The 23,043-nt window shown below is 39.8% G+C and overlaps 1 protein-coding gene across 3 annotated transcripts; it reads left to right on the top strand.

The window, feature by feature from the left end:
- The first annotated feature begins 6,370 nt into the window (after positions 1-6,370).
- LOC126591509 (serine/threonine-protein kinase Nek5-like) lies at positions 6,371-13,192 on the top strand. Of its 3 annotated transcripts, none has more exons than XM_050257211.1 (14): positions 6,371-6,826; positions 6,927-6,993; positions 7,122-7,187; positions 7,311-7,357; positions 7,465-7,510; positions 7,646-7,726; positions 7,810-7,852; positions 7,968-8,017; positions 9,089-9,170; positions 9,268-9,317; positions 10,077-10,150; positions 10,498-10,549; positions 10,672-11,277; positions 11,364-13,192. In XM_050257211.1, the coding sequence occupies exons 1-14, from the start codon at positions 6,729-6,731 to the stop codon at positions 12,831-12,833; spliced, it is 2,832 nt and encodes a 943-aa protein (XP_050113168.1). In that variant the 5' UTR covers positions 6,371-6,728; the 3' UTR covers positions 12,834-13,192. The 3 variants fall into 3 exon arrangements, with proteins under 3 accessions (XP_050113168.1, XP_050113167.1, XP_050113169.1); XM_050257210.1 differs by having other exon boundaries at positions 6,373-6,826; positions 10,639-11,277; XM_050257212.1 differs by having other exon boundaries at positions 6,373-6,843; positions 10,639-11,277.
- The last annotated feature ends 9,851 nt before the right edge of the window (positions 13,193-23,043 follow it).

The following is a 23,043-nucleotide window of genomic DNA, read 5'->3' as shown; positions in this document are numbered from 1 at the left end:
AAGGGCAACTACAACTCGTAGAAAGCTTCACACACTCTTGATCAAGATTGTTCAAAGCAAATTCAATTTATATGGTAAGTCCAAACCTTCGACTACTACAAGGTGTGGCTTGCATCACAATCTCTTGCTCAACAGTGTGGAAGCAAAATTTGTATATGTTGTCTCTCCCACATTTTCAAATTTCTAATTTTCCCCAAAATTTCCCAAAAAAAAAAAAGAAATTGGGAAATTCAACAAAGCTTTATCAATGGATGACAACTACAAATTCTCAAAAGCTTCACACTATCTTGATCAAGATAGTGTGAAGCAAAATCAATTCATGGTACCCAACAAAGCTTGACCACAAAAGCTTGACCAACAAAAGCTTCATCAATGGAGGACAACTACAAATTCTCAAAAGCTTCACACTATCTTGTCCAAGATAGTGTGAAGCAAAATCAATTCATAGTACCCAACAAAAGCTTCAACTCCAAAGCTTCACCTACAAAGCTTCAACTCCAAAGCTTCACCTACAAAAGCTTTAACACAAAAGCTTCACCTACAAAGCTTCAACTCCAAAGCTTCACATACAAAGCTTCAACACAAAAGCTTCACCCATAATAGCTTCACCTATAAAAGCTTCACCCATAAAATCTTCACCTACAAAAGCTTCACCCATAAAAGCTTCACCCATAAAAGCTTCACCTACAAAAGCTTCACCCATAAAAGCTTCACTCACAAAAGCTTTAACTCCAAAACTTCACCTACAAGGCTTCAACACAAAAGCTTCACCCACAAAAGCTTCACCCACCATAAAAGCTTTACCCACAAAATCTTCACCCACAAAAGCTTCACCCACAAAAGTTTCACCCACCACAAAAGCTTCACCCACAAAAGCTTCACCTACAAAGCTTCAACACAAAAGCTTCACCTACAAAAGCTTCACACACTCTTGATCAAGATAATGTGAAGCAAAATCAATTCATGGTACCCAACAAAGCTTCAACCTCAAAGCTTCACCCACAAAGCTTCAACACCAAAGCTTAAAAAAAAAAAATATATTTTTTTTTTCTTTCGGAAATTCGAAATTTTGAAAATTTGAAAAATTCAGAAATTCGAAAAAAAAAAATTGCCTAGGCCTCATCTTTTTTGGGCCTAACAGCTTTCATAACAAATATATATGAAGGAGGAGTTTTGGGCTACCACTTAGAAAGGAAATGCCTCATTCGTCAACTCTCTCGACCAGAGACTTGAAGGACTCCTACCATATGCTACTGCACCTTGATACTCGGAAGTTTCACGACCACTCAGTGACTTGGATTTTTCAAGTCTCCAACTGAGAAGTTTTCCTCACTCGGGAAATTAAGGGAGCACTACCTCAACATACATGCTTCACTCACAAAGCTTCAACATACAAGCTTCAACAAAAGAAAAATTCAAAGAACTTAGTGAAGAAGGCTTTGGTGTATTTAACACAATACGTTGAAATGAAGCAAAGCTTATTTATTGATATTTTCGATAAGTTACAAATATGTACATATACATGAATCAAAATAAACAAATAAGAAGGAGTTTTCACAAAGGTTGCTCAAGAGAAGTCTTAGCAGTCGGCAGAGCCTCAGAAAGAGTAAGCACCGGAGGGTGATCATTCGGAGCCTCAGTACTGGGCAGAACCCCAGAAGGAGGAGGCACCGAAGGTTGATCATTTGGAGCTTCATTACGCGATACAGCCCCAAAAGACGAAGGCAATAAATAACTTTGGAACAAACCCACAAACCTCTGATGATCAAGTAAAATCTGACCATCAAATTCCTGCGGCTGGTCAAACTTCATCTTCATGTTTGTAGCATAGTCATGTGCGAGCCTGTGCAATTGTTTATTCTCATGCTTGAGCTATCTAATCTCCTGTTTGAGACTTATCACTTCAGCCGCCAATGATTCAACTTCGCGGGTTCAAGCAAATCAACGTTGGGCCATATTAGACACAGAACCTGCACACTGAAAGCCAGAGAATCTTTAACAACCAACTCATCAGACCATTTGGAAAGTAGTCTATTTTCTTTGGGAGTGACAAGATTCCTAGCCACCACCGCAGTGGTCATATCATTTTTCATCATAGAGTCCCCAACGGTAAGAGGACCATTAGGGGATAAGAATGATGGGCGCCATATGTTGTCTTGAGAAAGCATGTCAGCCTCTTCACCAAAGTTCAAGTCAAAACGACGGTCGGATAGGCCAGACATTTTCAGAGATGATGAAGGAGAAATAAGGTCCAATAAATCTCTGAAGTACGAAAATAAAGGAAAAATTCCTACAAGCAATAACTCTCTGAACGTACTTTTTGCACACAATTGGTGCCCTTATAAAAGAAAGAGGCACCACTATCCAGATTTCGAGAAGCAGATTTTCCTGAGTAAAATATGTCGACAATCCCCGCACGCAATATCAGCTCCTTGGGTACCACATATAACTTTGCCAAAGATCTTTGACAAAGCTTAGACACATAAATTTTGAAGGTCCAGCTATCCTACCATTACCCACAAGGGTAAAGGAACAGCATCACTGCTTGATAACTGGAAAGTCCTTGTGTGTGTCAACCTCCTTACTCTGTGGCAAGGCAGAGTCCTACCCAGGATGGATTTCTCAAAAATCAAAGAGGCACCGCTATCCGACTCTCAAGAGCCAGACTCACAACATGATTGCTTTCTTAAAAATCGAAGAGGCACCACTCTCCGAATCTCGAAAGCTAAACTCCCAACAAGATTGCTTTCTAAAAAATTAAAGAGGCACTGCTCTCCGAATCTCGAAAGCCAGACTCCCAACAAGATTGCTTTCTCAAAAATCGAAGAGGCACCGTTCTCCAAATCTCGAGAGCTAGATCCCCGACAGGATTGCTTGTTCGAAAACTGAAAAGGCACCGCTCTCTGAACTTCGAGAGCCAGATTTCCTTGGATAAAGCTTATCTGCAATCTTCACACACAAAATCAGCTTTCCAGATATCACAGACCATTTTTTCAAAGTGCTCTGACAAAGTTAAAACACGTGAATCTTACAGCTCCCACTACATTGCTATGACTGAGAAGGGTAAAGGAATAGTGTTACTACTCGTTGTTGGGACAATTCCTATATATGTCGACCTTCATCCTCTATAGTCAGGCAAACCTGCAAATAAAAAAAAATGCTCAACTTTTCTTCACATCTGAGAGGGCACTCTCAACAGAGTCTCTCGAAATACTCAGCTTATTTTCCCTCCGATAATACCTCTGCAAACAAGCCACACCAGAGCAAGAGTATCTCATATCATCAGGGTTAAAAGCAAGAGTATCACATATCATGCTTTTTCCCTATCTTTTCCTTTGGCCTTGTTCTTACCTGCAAGACAAAGAGAAATAGAGCAATCAGTCAGCACTTGGAATCAAGCTTCTAGTCAGGAACTGACTACCTAGAACTCCTTGCCTGATTACTTACCTGCATTGCTCTCAAGTACTCATCTTCAACATCTTATGCTTCTAGAAAAGATACCACATCTGCCTGAGGCACATATATGGCAAGTGAGAAAGATACAAGGAAGCATGTGGAGACAAGAACAACAGAACACGTGCCGATTCATCTATTACTTTGTCAACAGCAAAAGTATCCCATATCATCAAGGTCGAATGCACTCTTGATTTGATGGACTTGTTTTGACCCTCAAATTCTTGAGTCGACCTTATACTTTGGAGGAAACTAGAAAACCCTCCAACCTAGTTCAAGAATAAGCTTGTGGAAAGTTACTTCTTCAAAAGAAAAAGTATCTCATATCATATCTTCTCCTTTTTCTTCTCTTTATCCTTCCTGCTACCTGTAAGATAGGGAGAATGAGAACAATCAGCCGGAACTCAAAATCAAACTTCTAATTTGGGACTGATTGCTTGGAACTTTGATTGCTTACCTTATCTGTCACCTCTTTCGGCAGATCTCTTAGCTCTGCGACTTGGGGGACTCCTACTACATGGTTTGTATCGCGCTTGACCAAGCTTGAAACTACAAGTAAGCTTCAAGTGAAATTGATACATTACCTTTTGCATCTCCACCGGTTAAAGATACCACCCATGGATGGAGAAAGAGTACTTCCAGAGAAGATGCCACATCTACCTATGAGACAATAAGGCAAGTGAAGATGATACCACACTTTGGTACTTAGAAGTTTCGTGATTACTCAGCGGCTTGGATCTTGCAAGTCCCTAACCGAGGAGCTTCCCTCACTCGGGAACTTAAGGGAGCACTGTTTGTACCATACTTGACCAATCCCTAAACTACCGAGCACCGGTCAATGTTATACCGTCAAGGACCCAGAAGAGTTTCCCTCCAACTAAGAGGCCAATCACAGCGCGACACGTGTCGACATCAGAAGCCAATCATAGCGCAACACGTGTCAACATCAGAAGCCAATCACAACACGACACGTGTCAATGTCAGAATGAAACTAGAAACTCTCTTCTATAAATAGAGATCATTCTCTCACAATATTTCCTAATGTCATTTGTACTAAACCATTCACTAGTACTCACTAAAGGAGAGCTTGAACCTATGTACTTGTGTAAACCCTTCACAATTAATGAGAACTCCTCTACTCCGTGGACGTAGCCAATCTGGGTAAACCAAGTACATCTTGTATTTGCTTCCCTGCCTCTATCCATTTACATACTTATCCACACTAGTGACCGGAGCAATCTAGCGAAGGTCACAAACTTAACACTTTCTGTTGTACCAAAGTCCTCATTGATTTTGTGCATCAACATATTTCATGAGAGGTTTTGGAATTCCACTCTGGTTCTTGAGAGGTTCATGAATTATGTGCATAGTTTCTATTTGGTTTCACGAGAGGTTTATTTAGGACCTTACTTTGCGTATCCTTGTTCTCAATTCCATGAGAGGTTTTGAAAGGGATAACTTTGTGATATTTGTCGCTCTAGCCCTATGATTGAGTGCCCATCAATTATAAAAAGACAGCTGGATGCCTGTTTGGATTCAATCAAGATTTATGAGAGGATATTTTACATAGGGGTGTGCTATCCACACATCCCTTTTTACTTCTCTCACACCCCTTGTTAATTTTTGTCATTTGATCTTCTTCAATTCATCCAATTTGACGACCGAAAATTTAAAAGGTGTGAGAGAAGTAAAATGGAGTGTGTGGATATCACACCCCTTTACATATATAAAGGATTGCGAAATATTTTTAAGCCACATATGTTATATTAGTATCGCTCACACGAGCTTTATAGCTTATCCGAGTTTAACTTTGCCGGTGCACCATTCTCATGGTGCAAGGTTGTTATGCAGAGTAACAGGTAGTGGTTAGAGAAGAGGTTTTCAAAGATTGTAGTGTAGCTGGTGTGTGCAATGCACTCGAGAGTAGGATTGGTTCCTTTTGCAATTTCGTTTCAGCTAAGTATCTAATGTATATTATGTATGAGTCTCATCGACTTGATGTATTATTGTACCGTTACTTTTTGCTGCTATGTATCTCAAATTGAGGTGTGACAGTTGCGCAATGGAGTTTGATTTGACTTTTACATAAATTGGAACATGAAGAAGAAAGAAGAAGAAGGAAGGAGGAAGAAGAAATAAAATTAGGAGATGAGCCCACACTTGGATAAGTAGAGGAAGATAATTTTTGTAATTATCCTATCAGTAGAGACATAATTATATTTTAAAACCTCCAATAGTCAAAATTAATCACAAATTGAAGGAGAAAATAATCATAAATTCAAGGGATATACGGGTAAATCAGGTAAATGAATGTGATTTATTGAACCTAATTCAATGCAATGGACTATTCATAATGGGAGAGCGCGTTAAGCTTTATAATAAACTAGTAATAATGTGGTTTGATTTTCGTTTAAATTTGCCTTAGACAATAATCGAACATAAAATCTTTCACTTACTAGTATAGAGAAATATATCAGTAGACCGTAATACTAAAGGCTAGTTCGGAGTTGTTGTGCTGTGAAAAAAAAAAAGTAATCTTGAGAAGTAAAGGTAGAGTTGCTTATGTTTTCTGTTGTTTTTGACCCATGATTTTGAGAAAACACACTTTTTTTTTTCCATTTACCAAACACACTTTTTTTTTCCATTTAAAAAACACAATTTTAGCCCAAGTTTTTTTAAAAAATGACTTTTAAAATAATTTCAGTAATGCCAAACCGGCCCTAATTTGGTATATCTAAGTTTTTTTAATGGTAAGAAAATAACTAAAGTTGGATAATGAAATTAAATAAATAAGCACAGAAGAAGAATAGAAAAAAATGTAGAAGTGGGGCAGCTACCTGTGTCGGCGTAGAAGGCAGCAGCAGGCCCAGCGACTCCAATCGCACTCTCACACAAGTCCCCCTCACTCTCTCAATGCAAAAGTAGAGAGGAGAGAGGAGAGAGGAGAGAGAGAAAGCAAGAGAGCGTTTTACTTACTTAGAAAGTTGGCTACAGTTTTCTTGACACCATGATTAGCCACTAACCATATTCAGATAATACACACATTTCAACTGAACCAACCACCCCTAAAACGGCACCGCTTTTGGGTAATGAGTGGCCACCAGAGCAGCGGTTGGCGATCCATGGATTGAAATCCGAAATCCGCCATCATTAGGTTTCGAGAAATGGCGTGAGCTTTGGAGTAAATTCCACGACTCAATCAATCGGTGAATCTTTCTGCTTCAGAGCCATTGCTGTAATTAATTTGATATCTCAGTGGATCGAGGGAGCAAGCGATGGAGTCCAGGATGGATCAGTACGAGCTCATGCAGCAGATCGGCCGCGGAGCCTTCGGCGCAGCCATCCTCGTCCACCACAAGGCGGAGAAGAAGAAGTAATTTACATTCATATGTCAGTGTGTGTGTGAGAGAGAGAGAATTGGGTAATGTGTAGATTCAGATTTGATGCTCATTTGGTTTTGATGCATTTCTCAGATATGTGTTGAAGAAGATCCGCCTTGCACGGCAGACGGAGCGGTGCCGGCGATCCGCCCATCAAGAGGTAGGTTCAATTCAATACTTGAGTTCAAATCCTGATTTCCTTAGCACTACTTGCAATTTTGTTTATATTTGTATGTTTTCTGTGGAAATTTGGTTTCCTTATATATGTTTGGGAATTTGGAATTATAGATGGCTCTTATTGCTCGAATTCAACACCCGTTTATTGTCGAATTTAAGGAAGCCTGGGTCGAGAAGGTTAGACACATTTCTTTTTGAGTCAATCGGTGTTCGTGTGTGGGGATGCACATATCGAATTTGTAGTTCATCTTTTTTCATATGTGTTTGTCCTAAATTGGAAGTGATGCATTCATAATGTAGGGTTGCTATGTTTGCATCGTCACTGGATACTGTGAAGGTGGAGACATGTGAGTTGTCACAGTTAATACGAACTTGATTTATTGGCCTTAACTTGCATAATCTCATACTCCCTTAATATTCTTTAAACCATTGTTCCCATCTATAAACTTATCAGGGCCGAGATGATGAAGAAGTCCAATGGGGTGTATTTCCCTGAGGAGGTTAGTATACTCATCTCTCCTTCCAAATCCGCAAGCGCTCGCACGCACACATTTATTTTCCTTCCTGATGGTTATGGTGAATGTTAGAATTTAATCTTATGGCCGGTTTGTGTTGGTGAATGGGGAATTGCTCAGAAACTCTGCAGGTGGTTCACACAGCTACTATTGGCAGTTGAATACCTGCATTCCAATTATGTTCTTCATCGTGACCTAAAAGTATGTTTGCCAATACTAGCGCTTGTCATCTGAATTTGCAGTTTTAGGGTTTTCAAGATTTATATGTTGTTCTCTTTTGGCAGTGTTCCAATATCTTTCTTACCAAGGATCAGGATGTTCGTCTTGGTGGGTCAACATGGATTTGAAAATTGTTTTAGGAAATTTTAGATCTTCATTCTGGATTTTCCGATGATAATGTGTTTGTCCTGATTTTGTTCATCCTTGTATGGTGCGGATACAGGGGATTTCGGTCTTGCTAAAACTTTGAAGGCAGACGACTTGGCTTCTTCGGTATGTGCTACACATGGGAATTCCTTTTATCCTCTGTATGTTATTTGTTTATCTTAAAAAGCTTTCATTTGCAGTTGGAATAATTCAAAGCCCAAGATTTAGTGTCAGAGTTTGAATTAGATATGATTAATGTTGTTGTTGCTTCCAAATTTTGATTCTTTAATTGCTAGTAATACAGTGGTGCAATATGGTTCTATAGGTTGATAATGACCCTGGATATGCATACAACCATTCGATAGTAATGTTATAACGGAACTTATTAAAACATTAGACCAGTATTCCAAGGTTCTAAAAGGCGCTAGTCGAGAAGCGGGCAGGTCCTAACATCTAGGTGGCACTTAATTTTAATTAAATTTATTATACCAACATATAAATAAATAAATGTCTACTTATACTTAAAAAACAATACATAATTTTATTGGATACATAAATTGCAAAATAGAATGACATGTAAATTATAAAGTACTAGAACATATAAAAACATAGGGAACAAGCATGTAATGACCGTTCATCCAAGTATCCAACAAGTCTCTTACAATTTATTGAAAAAATAAAGTGCAAAATGGAAGTTATCTATTTTTTGTCTAAGTGAGAGTCCCGACCTAGGCGGGAGGCGCCATTTCTTATTTTTTAAACGCCTGGGATTAATTGTGGTGGTGGCCAACCGCCTAGCGCCTTGGCAGGGACTTTTAGAACACTGCATTATTCTAAGTTGGTGTGGTTTTATAACAAGCTATTGTTCACTTTTCCTTTACCTTCTAAAAGTCCCCTTTGCTTGCTGCCGTTCAAGAATTTAGCACGAGAACAGATGAAAATTCTATATATATATTGTATAATCTTTTGTAACAATTATTTCCATCACAATCTACTTTATTCTTTTCTTTAGTTGGATCAAATTTCTAGCTTATTGTTTTAAGTTTAAGAAAATGAATGTTTAGAAGATTGTACAGTTTCAATATAAAATAAACAGATTTTTGGTGCTTATTCTTAAGAGTTCAGTAACTTACCCCTGATGGTGAGAGACATTAGTGATATATGTGGAACTAACTGTTTTCCTGTACTTCTGTGTAGGTTGTGGGGACCCCCAATTACATGTGTCCCGAACTTCTTGCAGACATTCCTTATGGCTTCAAATCTGATATTTGGTCCCTAGGTATGTCGCCTTATAAGTCACACATATTAGATATATATTTCTCTGATTTATATCTCTTTTTTTGCCTGTGGTTGAAAATTGATGATTGTTTTGCCAGGGTGTTGTATATATGAGATGGCTGCTCATCGACCTGCTTTTAAAGCTTTCGTAAGATTTCTTACAAAATCTTATTGATTCTTTAAGTTCTGTAATTTTTGGTATGAATTAAATGGACGATCAGTTAACTTTTTTCTTTTATACCAAAAGAGTAAAAAGCATAGATATAACTCTCATTTATTTTGCAACAAGTAGATTAGATAAAAACAAGAACATCCTAGTGTTGCCTTTTCTTTTTTCAAATATGAGTTTATAGGAATTCTCATCATGTCCCTGTAATGGAGTGCATCTGTGTGTACTTAACAATGATTTTCCGTATGTGTCTTTGAAGTGACAAACAATTTACCATTTCTCTCGAACCTCAATTACCCCAAGTAAATTAAAACTTATCAATAGAGTAACTTGTTATTTACAGTCCTAGAGTCTAAATTGTTGGTCCGAATGGCTTTTCTTCTTGTAATGAAGATCTTCACATTATCATATATTCTGTGCAAACCATCTAAGTGCTGTTTATGCTATGCTTTAAAACGGTTTATGCGTTTGGGAAGAGCTACCTGCTTCTGGCGTCTAACTGTTTTTTCTTTTTAAATATTAAATTCCGTTGATTGTGGGGTTCAGTTTTTTTCTTCCATTGTTAATGACTTTCTTCAACTAGTGGACTTTTTTTGGTCACAAGGGATGCAAGAAAGAGGAGGAGCCCCGCCGGGGGGGGGGAGGAGGAGAGGATTTGAACTTGGGCCTTGGGTGTGAGGGTAAATGTTGTGGAATCTTATCAGATATTTAATGTTTGCATTATACACCGTATTTCAGGATATGGCAGGACTGATAAGCAAGATTAATCGTTCCTCTATAGGTCCTCTTCCTTCATGCTATTCTCCATCCTTGTAAGTTACTATCTGTTATTGTTAAGTTTCATTTTCTTCAAAGTTGCACCACAGTATTGGCTATAGCTCTGCATTATGCCCTTTTATCATGAAAGAAAAAGGACTCTGTGTGTATCGACATGCCACTACATGCAGACACAAACATAAACTATCATATTTGAGTATTTTGAAGGGATGTACATAAACATGCCCTGTTAACATAAGTATTAAATGCTTTTCCTGCTGACATAGAGTGGAGAAACACAAGTTTCCACCTTTTTTTTTTTGTTTCCAATAATGGCTTTATACTGTTGAAAACTGGATGCTCTATAGTATTATAATCAATCTGTTTGTAACTATGTATGCAGGAAAACACTAATCAAGGGCATGCTGAGAAAGAACCCTGAGCATCGACCAAGTGTAAGCCTTCTCTCTACAATGCCCTCTGTCAAATCAACAATTTTGAGGACAAGAACTGCATACTAATAATTACTACCGTATTTTATCAGGCATCTGAGATTTTGAGGCACCCTTATTTGCAGCCTTATGTTGATCAGTATCGTCCATCCTTTAGCACTCGAACAGTCTTCTCCCCAGAGAAGCGTGTATCTATAGGTCGCGAATCTCGGAGAAACATGGCAGAAAGCCAAAACAGTAATGGGTCAAGCAGTGATAAAGATAGTTTGCGTTCAATTGAGAAAACTATTCCAGAAATTGACTCACACTGTGATGATAAAGCTACTGAGACAGATTTGGTTTATCTTGAGGATGAAGATGGCTCTGATCAGCTCCTGGCTACCGAAGAACATGGCCAAAATGTGTGCAGTTCAAAAGTGGAAGAACAACAGTTGATGAAACCACCTCATTCTGAATCTAATGTTGAATCAAGGCATCCAAAGACCATCAGGAATATAATGCTGGCTTTGAGAGAAGGAAAAACTAGGGAAAATAGCTCACCGATGAGAAGTAATCGGTCTAAGGTTGGTCTGCCTCAAAGAACTAACATAGAAACAGTGTCTAGAATACCCAAGCTGAGTGATTTTTCTCCTGTCATAAAGCCCAGTCCCGATACAACAACTGTTGCATCTCCAAAGGCAATCCCTGATTCTTCAAAACGGACACAGGGATCCCATCCTTTAAAGCATCAGGTAATCAGTAGTTATTATTTAATATTTATTATCTACTATGTGTCTTGAACTGATCATTGACGTAATCTGGTTTTTTTTTTTGGCAGTTACCCATAATTGAATCCTCACTGAAAACTAAACCCAGACATGATGGTACTCCTCCCCTTATTCCTATAAAACAAGTTGAAGATGGACTTCCTAAGCCTAGGCAAAGAACCCCGCCTGCGCTGGCTAGACGTCCTTCATTTCCTGTACGGATGAAGCAAGTGGGGGTCGATGTTCCAAATGCAGTGAGCTATGGTACAAGGATAATTCCAAAAGAGATAAACCAGGAGCCTGAAAAGAATCCTCCTCAAGTGCCCAATGGTTGCGTAACAAACTCGCAAGAGCCTCAAAGATATCAAGAAACTAGTTCGAAAGGATTGCAAACGGACAGCAGCAACTCCGTCTCCTCTTCTGTGTCAGTTCAAGGATTTGAGATTTGTGATGATGCAATAACTGCTTTTATTGACATGAGAGAGCAGGTGCGTCCAAATTATGGGAGCGTCACCCACACTGAGAGTACAGAGTCTCAACCGAGCTGTTCAGCTGCTTCTCATTTTCATTCAGTGATGTCTGAAACAGCTGAAAAAGATGGGAATCTTAATAAATCTGAATGCTTAACTGAAACCTCTGAGGCTATTCTAGATCTTCAGAATACAGCTGCTGGTGACGAACAAGCGAGTTTAACTGCCACTTCCGATCTCCTTGACCCGGTTTCTGAAGAAGGATTTATTTGTAACAATCGTACCCCTGTAAGTAGGCCCAGTTGTGTGCCTGATGCAGTGGTTCAAGCAAAACATACATCTACATCTAGTGGTCACGACAAGTTCACTGTAAGGGAACATCTATCCCCAGTAGCGGACACTACCCTTTCTGTTGCCCCTCCCATTTCATCGAGCCAAAATTTATTTCAATCAGATCGAGGAACCAGTTTGCAAAATCAGTTAATGGAAAAGTCGGCTGCAGCTAATCTCCCCCCTGCTTTTGATGACATCATACATGTGATTAGGCATAGTAGTTTTCGTGTTGGAAGTGATCACCCAGTAATGGAAACTGTGGAGATGGGGGTTCAGAATGTGGATGTTGGTAAGCTGATAAATGTGGTAAGGGATGAATTGGAGATGCGAAATGTGACTGCCCCTGTGGCTCTTAAATCATCAAACTGCTCTGAGACGGTGAGCCCGAAATCAGATCACTCTCATCACTGTGATGTCAAAGAACCTGAGACAAGAAGCCTCGTACCTTCAGCGAAAACATCTGAGTCCTCTGAGCCCACAAGGTCCAGTCCTCCTACGACAGAAGAGGAAATACCAGAGAAGGAAATCATGGATGTCAAGTCTTTTAGGCAGAGGGCAGAAGCGCTAGAAGGACTACTAGAATTGTCCGCAGATTTGCTGCAGAGTAACAGGTTGGAGGAACTGTCAGTTGTTTTGAGGCCTTTTGGGAAAGATAAAGTCTCCCCAAGAGAGACGGCTATCTGGTTAGCGAAGAGTCTAAAAGGAATGAGGATTGAGGATGGCGGGCGGAGTTCATGAAGCATTCTCCACTGTAAGCGTTTTCTGTTTCTTGTCATGCCATTTGAGAAAATTCAAATCCAATTTGAATTACAAAGAAAACAACCAGGTCTCGACTCTTCGCTCTTTTTTTCCTTTTTCTGTCCTTGATTTTGTAATTCTTTGCACGTATTCGGTTGTTGTACATAGCGACCATACGAATTATAATATTGTCTACTCGCCAAATGTATGATACTGTGTAGCTTGCAGTCAATGTTATTGTTTAGGGTTACTCAAAGTATTTGCTGAACTTATTGATCAGGTTTGTTCTTCTTTGCGGGAATAAAACAAAATGATGGTATTATATGGCGAGACGAAAACAGTTGGGTACTCGTGACAAATCTTTGGTTAAGATTCGATTGTTGTTTTTCAGGCTTCTACTACCCAATACTTTTTCAATCAATGTTCTTTGGGAAGCACTTCTTAATACTTTTTCAAGAAGCATTTGGATTTTTAATTAACAGTTTGATGTCTATCTTCAGTCGCGTCCATGGGCATGGGTGTTAAGCCTTTCGTTTTGTTATTTGTTTTCACTTTTTGTTCTTAATATATAAGAAAAGTGATAGGCAAAGGATGGATGAAGAATGATGATGAGAGATAGAAGAAGAGATAACAAAAATGAATGAAAAGTAGAAAACAACAAAGCCTTTTTCCACTAAGTTGGGTCGGCTATATGAATCCTAGAACGTCATTGCGCTCGGTTTTGTGTCATATCCTCCATTAAATCCAAGTACTCTAAGTCTTTTCTTAGGGTCTCTTCCAAAGTTTTCCTAGGTCTTCCTTTACCCCTTCGACCCTGAACCTTTATCCCGTAGTCACATCTTCGAACCGGAGCGTCAGTAGGCCTTCTTTGCACATGTCCAAACCAATTTTATGTACGTGTTGATGCTTCACCGCCCAACATTCTGTGCCATACAGCATCGCCAGCCTTATTGACGTCCTATAAAATTTTCCCTTGAGCTTTAATGGCCTACGACGGTCACACAACACGCCGGATGCACTCTTCCACTTCATCCATCCAGCTTGTATTCTATGGTTGAGATCTCTATCTAATTCTCCGTTCTTTTGCAAGATAGATCCTAGGTAGCGAAAACGGTCGCTCTTTGGTATTTCCTGATCTCTGATCCTCACCCCTAACTCATTTTGGCCTCCATTTGCACTGAACTTGCACTCCATATATTCTGTCTTTGATCGGCTTAGGCGAAGACCTTTAGATTCCAACACTTCTCTCCAAAGGTTAAGCTTTGCATTTACCCCTCCTGAGTTTCATCTATCAACACTATATCGTTTGCGAAAAGCATACACCAAGGAATATCATCTTGAATATGTTCTGTTAACTCATCCATTACCAACGCAAAAAGGTAAGGACTTAAGGATTGTTGATGCACAAAATCAGTGAGGACTTTGGTACAACAGAAAGTATTATGCTTGTGATCTTCACTAGATTGCTCCGGTCATTAGTGTGGATAAGTATGTAAATGGATAGAGACAGGAAAGCAAACACAAGATGTACGTGGTTCACCCAGATTGGCTACATCCACGGAGTAGAGGAGTTCTCATTAATTGTGAAGGGTTTACACAAGTACATAGGTTCAAGCTCTCCTTTAGTAAGTACAAGTGAATGATTTAGTACAAATGACATTAGGAAATATTGTGGAAGAATGATCTCGTAATCATGAAACTTCTAAGTACCGAAGTGTGGTATCGTCTTCACTTGCCTTATCTGTCTCATAGGTAGATGTGGCATCTTCTCTGGAAGTACTCTTCCTCCATCCAGGGGTGGTATCTTTAACTGGTGGAGATGCACAAGGTAATGTATCAATTTCACTTGAAGCTTACTTGTAGTTTCAAGCTTGGTCAAGCGCGATACAAACCCTGTAGTAGGAGTCCCCCAAGTCGCCGAGCTAGGGGATCTGCTGAAAGAGGTGACAGACAAGGTAAGCAATCAGAGCTCCAAGCAATCAGTCCCAAATCAGAAGTTTGATTTCGAGTTCCGGCTGATTGTTCTCATTCTCCCTATCTTGCAGGCAGCATGAAGGATAAAGAGAAGAAAAAGGAGAATGGATGATATGAGATACTTTTGCTTTTGAAGAAGTAACTTTCCACAGACTTATTCTTGAACTGGGCTGGAGGGTTTTCTAGTTTCCTCCAGAGTATAAGGTCGACTGAAGAATTTGAGGGTCAAAACAAGTCCATCAAATCTAGAGTACGTTCGACCCTGCTGATATGAGATACTTTTGCTGTTGACAAAGTAGTGGATGTATCGGCACGTGTTCTGTTACGCTTGTCTCCACATGCTTCCTTATATCCTTCTCACTTTCCCTATCTGTTCCTCAGGCAGATGTGGTATCTTCTCTGGAAGCATAAGATGTTGAAGATGAGTACTCGAGAGCAATGCCATGTAAGTAATCAGGTAAGGGGTTCCAGGCAGTCAGTTCCTGACTGGAAGCTTGATTCCAAGTGCTGACTGATTGCTCTCTTTCTCCTTGTCTTGCAGGTAAGAACAAGGCCAAAGGAAAAGACAGGGAAAAAGCATGATATGGGATACTCTTGCTTTTAACCCCGATGATATGAGATATTCTTGCTCTGGTGTAGCTTGTTTGTAGAGGTATTATCAGGGAGGAAGAAAGCTGAGTATTTCGAGAGGCTTCGTTGGGAGTGCCCTCTCAGATATGAGGAAGGGTTGAGCATTTTTGCAGCTCTGCCTGTTTGTTGAGGATGGAGGTCGACATATATGGGAGTCTCCCTAACAACAAGTAGTAATGATATTCATTTACCCTGCTTGGTCATAGCACAGTAGTGGGAGCTGCCAGCTTCACGTGTGTCAGAGTACTTTGAAAAAGTGGTCTGTGGTATCTGGAAATCTGATGTTGCGTGTGAAGATTACAGACAAGCTTTATCCAAGGAGATTTGGCTCTTGAGGTTGAGAAAGCGGTGCCTCTTCGGTTTTCAAACAAGCAATCCTGTCGGGGATCTGGCTCTCGAGATTCGAAGAACAGTGCCTCTTCGATTTTTGAGAAAGCAATCCTACTGGGGGTCTGGCTCTCGAGATTCGGAGAGCGGCGTCTCTTCGATTTTTGAGAAAGTAATCATGTTGGGAGTCTGGCTCTCGAGATTCGGATGGCGGTGCCTTTTCGATTTTGGATTTTGGAGCAAGCAATCTTGTTGGGAGTGTTTTCTCGAATGTGAGTAAAGGTTGGGCATGTTTGCTAGTCTACCTTGCCACGGAGCACAGAGGTTGACACACAGAGACTTTCCAATTATCCAGCAGTGGTGCTGTTCCTTTACCCTTGTGGGTAATAATATGGTAGCTAGACCTTCAAAATTTATGTCTTTAAACTTAGTTAGTGTTGTTTCTTTGCTATTCTTTTACCATTCTTGGTCATAGCGATGTAGTGGGAGCTGCAAGTTTCACGTGTCTAAACTTTGTCAGAGATCTTTGGCAAAGTTATCTGTGGTACCCATGAGATGATGGTGCGTGTGGAAAGTGGATGATTGAACAATAAGATTCACGTGCTTTCTACTTCACCAGAAATCTTCAACAGAATGCCCATAATTTCAGCAAAGCTGAGTGTGTATGTGACAGGTGCTGACAAGGCTGAAAAAGTAGGTGTCTCTTCGATTTCTAAGATCGGCCCTCGTGGTCTCTGAGCAGCCCAGCTTTTGAGAAAGCAAGCGCCTCTTCGATTTCTGAGGTCGGCCTTCGTGGTCTTTGAGCAGCCCAGCTTTTGAGAAAGCAAACGCCTCTTCGATTTCTGAGATCGGCCTTCGTGGTCTCTAAGCAACCTAGCTTTTGAGAAAGCAAACGCCTCTTCGATTTCTGGGCAGGCGCCTCTTCGATTTCTGAAGCTCCGTCAAGTGAAGATTTTTATAGAGGCTGGCATAAGTTCCAAAGCACACTTGGATCTCCACCAATAGAAGCTCATTTCTTGCACTTCTAAGATCTTGATTTGTTCGACCTCTTCTCTCTTCTACACCTTTGAAAATGTCTGGCCCTTCCGACCGTCGTTTTGACTTGAACCTTGTTGAAGAGGCAGCCACGCCTTCTCCAGACAACATATGGCGCCCATCCTTCTTATCCCCTACTGGTCCTTTTACCGTTGGGGATTTCGTGATGAAGAATGATATGACCGCTGCGGTGGTGGCCAGGAACCTTCTCACTCCCAAAGATAACAGACTACTTTCCAAACGGTGTGATGAGTTGGCGGTTAAGGATTCTCTGGCTCTGAGTGTTCAATGTGCAGGTTTTGTGTATAATATGGCTCAACGCCTATTTGCTCGAACTCGCCAAGTTGAGTCATTGGCGGCTGAAGTGATGAGTCTCAAACAGGAGATTAGAGGGCTCAAGCATGAGAATAAACAGTTGCACCGACTCGCACATGACTATGCTACAAACATGAAGAGAAAGCTTGACCAGATGAAGAAATCTGATGGTCAGGTTTTACTTGATCATCAGCGGTTTATGGGTTTGTTCCAAAGGCATTTATTGCCTTCGTCTTCTGGGGCTGTACCGCGTAATGAAGCTCCAAATGATCAACCTCTGATGCCTCCTCCTTCTAGGGTTCTGTCCAGTACTGAGGCTCCGAATGATCCCCCTCCGGTGCCTTCTCTTTCTGGGGCTCTACCGACTGCTGAGACTTCTCCTAAGCAACCTTTGTGAAGGCTCCCTCTTGTTTGTTTATTTTGACTCATGTATATGTACATATTTGTAACTTATCGGAGATATCAATAAATAAGCTTTGCTTCATTCCAACGTATTGTGTTAAATACATCAAAACCTTCTTCACTAAGTTCTTTGATTTTTTTCTTTTGTTGAAGCTTGTATGTTGAAACTTATTGAGTGGAGCATGTAGGTTGAGGTAGTGTTCCCTTAATTTCCCGAGTGAGGAAGACTTCTCGGTTGGAGACTTGAAAAATCCAAGTCACTGAGTGGGGTCGGCTATATGAATCTTAGAACGCCATTGTGCTCGATCTTGTGCCATGTCCTCCGTTAGATCCAAGTACTCTAAGTCTTTTCTTAGAGTCTCTTCCAAAGTTTTCCTAGGTCTTCCTCTACCCCTTCGGCCTTGAACCTCTGTCCCGTAGTCGCATCTTCTAACCCGAGCATCAGTAGGCCTTCTTTGCACATGTCCAAACCACCGTAACCGATTTTCTCTCAGCTTTCCTACAATTTCGGCTACTCCTACTTTACCTCGGATATCCTCATTCCTAATCTTATCCTTTCTCGTGTGCCCACACATCCAACGAAGCATCCTCATCTCCGCTACACTTATTTTGTGTACGTGTTGATGCTTCACCGCCCAACATTCTGTGTCATACAACATCGCCAGCCTTATTGCCGTCCTATAAAATTTTCCCTTGAGCTTTAGTGGCATACGGCGATCACACAACATGCCAGATGCGCTCTTCCACTTCATCCATCCAGCTTGTATTCTATGGTTGAGATCTCCATCTAATTCTCCGTTCTTTTGCAAATAGATCCTAAGTAGCGAAAACGATCACTCTTTGGTATTTCCTGATCTCCGATCCTCACCCCTAACTCATTTTGGCCTCCATTTGTACTGAACTTGCACTCCATATATTCTATCTTTGATCGGCTTAGGCGAAAACCTTTAGATTCCAACACTTCTCTCCAAAGGTTAAGCTTCGCATTTACCCCTTCCTGAGTTTCATCTATCAACACTATATCGTCTGCGAAAAGCATACACCAAGGAATATCCTCTTGAATATGTCCTGTTAACTCATCCATTACCAACGCAAAAAGGTAAGGACTTAAGGATGAGCCTTGATGTAATCCTACAGTTATGGGGAAGCTTTCGGTTTGTCCTTCATGAGTTCTTACGGCAGTCTTTGCTCCTTCATACATATCCTTTATAGCTTGGATATATGCTACTCGTACTCCTTTCTTCTCTAAAATCCTCCAAAGAATGTCTCTTAGGACCATATCATACGCTTTTTCCAAATCTATAAAGACCATGTGTAAATCCTTTTTCCCATCTCTATATCTTTCCATCAATCTTCATAAGAGATAGATTGCCTCCATGGTTGAGCGTCCTGGCATGAACCCGAATTGGTTGTCCGAAACCCGTGTCTCTTACCTCAATCTATGCTCAATGACTCTCTCCCAGAGCTTCATTGTATGACTCATTAGCTTAATACCCCTATAGTTCATGCAATTTTGTACGTCGCTCTTATTCTTGTAGATAGGCACCAAAGTGCTCTTTCGCCACTCATTTGGCATCTTCTTTGTTTTCAAAATCCTATTGAAAAGGTCAGTGAGCCATGCTATACCTGTCTCTCCCAAGACTTTCCACACTTCGATCGGTATATCATCTGGGCCCACTGTTTTTCTATGCTTCATCTTCTTCAAAGCTACAACCACTTCTTCCTTCCTGATTCGACGATAAAATGAGTAGTTTCTACACTCTTTTGAGTTACTCAACTCCCCTAAAGAAGTACTCATTTCATGTCCTTCATTGAAAAGATTATGAAAATAACCTCTCTATCTATCTTTGACCGCGTTCTCTGTAGCAAGAACCTTTCCATCCTCATCTTTGATGCACCTCACTTGGTTTAGGTCTCTTGTCTTCTTTTCCCTTGCTCTAGCTAGTTTATAGATATCTAACTCTCCTTCTTTGGTATCTAGTCGCTTATACATATCGTCATAAGCCACTAACTTAGCTTCTCTAACAGCTTTCTTCGCCTCTTGCTTTGCTCTTCTATACCTTTCACCATTTTCATCAGTCATATCCTTGTATAAGGCTTTACAACATTCCTTCTTAGCCTTCACCTTTATTTGTACCTCCTCATTCCACCACCAAGATTCCTTTTGGTGTGGAGCAAAGCCCTTAGACTCTCCTAATACATCTTTTGCTACTTTTCGGATACAACTAGCCATGGAATCCCACATTTGGCTAGCTTCCCCCTCTCTATCCCACACGCACTGGGTGATTACTTTCTCTTTGAAAATGGCTTGTTTTTCTCCTTTTAGATTCCACCATCTAGTCCTTGGGCACTTCCAAGTCTTGTTCTTTTTTCTCACTCTTTTGATATGTACATCCATCACCAACAAGCGATGTTGATTAGCCAAGCTCTCTCCCGGTATAACTTTGCAATCCTTACAAGTTATACGATCCCCTTTCCTCATTAGAAGAAAATCTATTTGTGTTTTTGACGACCCACTCTTGTAGGTGATCACATGTTATTCTCTCTTCTTAAAGAATGTGTTGGCTAAGAAGAGATCATATGCCATTGCAAAATCCAAGATAGCTTCCCCATCCTCGTTTCTCTCCCCAAAACCATGGCCACCATGAAAACCTCCATAGTTGCTTGTCTCCCTGCCCACGTGTCCATTTAAATCTCCTCCTATAAATAACTTCTCGTGTATTTTTCTTAGACATTTCTCTACATTTCTGGCACCATATGAGGTTTGGCAAAATATGAGGTTGAATTTTTGTGAGGTGGGTATTCTAGATTATAGTGCGGCTCTTGTCTGTGTTCGGTTAGCCCTTAGAGCTTGCATCTTTTGTTCATGTCTCATGGTGGTGTTGTTGCCATTTATTATGATGAACTAGTAGCTTCGTTGGTGGTTTTCATGACCGCATAGCCTTTTGTAGTTGTCATTATTTGTTTCTTTTATAGTTTCTCCTGGGAGTCGGGGCTGCTCGTTTGTAAAGATTGTTCTCTTATTAGTTTTGTTGACGATTTGTGCGTAGTCTCCCATGAGGCGGATTATGAAGTAACTAAATTTTTGGTTGCCAAAGTTGAAGTTCTTTTGGTTTTGGAGTCCTAGATGTGTTCTCATGCTATTCACAACCAAAGATCCGTTGATATGACATCCATTAGATTGACCAAGTTGATCGTGTTTTTTTTTTATATATATTTATTTTTGGAGTCATTTTTGTTTGAGAACCTTCGGATTTAATCTAGGATGCCCTAATTGAAGTTTTTCCTTTTTGAAGTCCTTTTTTTCGCTAAATTATTGAAAAATCTACGACATTCCACGATTTAGGCGTAGTTATGAAAAAATAATAGAAGATGAAGATGTTATTGACACTTAGATAAAAAGGAACATAATTTAGGGTAATTAGTATGAATGATCAGTTTTTGAGATTTGTTTGCATAAATTATTAGTTTTTAGCAACTACATATTGATCATATTGATGACTCGGACAAAAAGGAATATATTTTAGGATAATTGGTAGGAATGATCAGTTTTTGAGATTTGATTACAGAAATGATTAGTTTTTAGTAATTGATCATATTGATGACTCATTGTCGTTATTGTGTGATTGTTATGTCTGTTTTTTATGACTCGTTATTAAAAATTTCAAAACCTAATTGCCCTACTAATAATGAACAAAGCTTGGATGTTGAACAGTTAGTAGGAAATTCTGCTAAATAACTAATCTGGCTTCTCAGCAGTTTGACACATGTTCACTCATTTTCAAAAAATTATGCAATATAAAAAATAAGCATGTCAAAGGCTAGAATAACCTTTCTAGAAAGGCTTGCCGATCCCTATAGATTTTCCAGAGAAAAGAGAGGTAACGGGGATTTCGATGGCGGTGCAAGCCATAGCATTGTGGACGACGATGAGAGAGTAATTGCTCTGGAAAACCCCAAACACAGAGTTTGTAATTGTCCTTGGGATTAACAGACCGACAAAGACCACAGCAAAATGAAATGCTGAGCAGGGCGTGAGCCAGAGCAACCATGACCCATTCCCTTTCTCCTTTACTAGTGAAGAAGAAGAAGAAGTATTGAAATTGGAATTAGGATTTCAGAGACCACATTCAAATGGCTAGGGTTTTTGGGTAAAGAAGAAGATATCGTTGGCAGTTTCTAAAACCCTTGGGTATTCGGTTTAGGTTCCCTTGGCTTTTCTTTTGTTTGGAGTCGGCATCTGTGAAGAGAAGAGAGGAAACAGAGAATAAAAGAGAAAATGACTAGACAAATTGAACGGGGTTGGCATAGCCAAGCTTTGTAAAATAGTTATTCTACTATTTTACACAATTATTTTTAATAGGGTAATGTTATGGAGACCAAATTTTTTAAATCAAATGATGTGGTTGTCGATAATTGGAATTTTAATTAAATGTCGGTTAATGTGGTTATCTCTTATTGATGACACATCATTTGGTTTGCAAATTTCGTTTAAAAACCAAAGGAAAAATTCTTTGTCGTCGGCTTCTGCCTTTGGCTTTGTAGTTAGAGGCAATCTTCTTGAGATTCATTCTTAGTCTCTTCCCTCTCACTTTTTGTTTACTTTATTTGGTGTAATGTGAAACGTTATAGTCACCGATATAGTCGTCGTCTTTTGACCCACGAATACAGTTAACTCAAGGTTTTGAATCCAGTTATCACATTTGATATTAGGTTGAAGCAGGAAGCCATTGAAGATGACGAATTGCGTCGAGTCAGTACGACACTTTTGGTTTAGCCGATGTAGGTGATATGGCTTTCGGATGTCCAGAGGATGTGGAGTGGCGACATGATTTTCCTTTTATTTTGTTTCTGTTTAATAATTTCCAAGAATTATCTTGAAGTTGGTTGATTTCTCTGTATGAGAGTTTGCTAATTTGATTGCTCTCTATAGGAGAGTGCTTGATTTTAATTTTTTTCGTTTTGATGTGCTACCTCTTTTGGATCTATGTGTGAAGCATTGAGCTGTTTAATTTGCTGGATCTACTACTCATTTGGTGTTCTAGGATCGTGGCAGTGATTAGGTGATGCGATAAACTCATAGGCATCGTACTCCCTATCCCAATTTATGGTTTGAGATTTTGTTCTCACATGGTCTTTCTGCAACACTAAGGTTAACAATTTTATTGATCAGTGTAATCGTGTGGTTCCTAATGAGCTTGGACAGGTGCTTGAAGTCTACTCATTGCTCTGCGATTAGTGATGCTTTATTGTATTATTTTTTTAGATCTAGTTTGCAAGGGCTTTTTTGGAGCCGAGTTCTTCAAATCATGGAATGATATATCGTACTCTTTTTCAAAAAAAAAAAAATGGTCTCTTTAGCATTATCGTTTTTAATATTGTTTTCTTGTTTATTGCATAATTTTTCAGAAAAGAAAAAAGAAGTGGATAGGTGTCAAACAGCTGAGCAGCCACATCGGCTATTTAGCAGAAGTGGACATGTGTCAAGCTTTGTTCTCGAATAATCTCATATTCTTTACTTAACCAA

Source organism: Malus sylvestris, chromosome 11 (genome assembly GCF_916048215.2).
Source record: "Malus sylvestris chromosome 11, drMalSylv7.2, whole genome shotgun sequence".
Classification (NCBI taxonomy): Eukaryota; Viridiplantae; Streptophyta; class Magnoliopsida; order Rosales; family Rosaceae; genus Malus; species Malus sylvestris.
The sequence above is the reverse complement of the archived record's forward strand: the minus strand, read 5'-3'. Positions and strand labels throughout refer to the sequence as shown.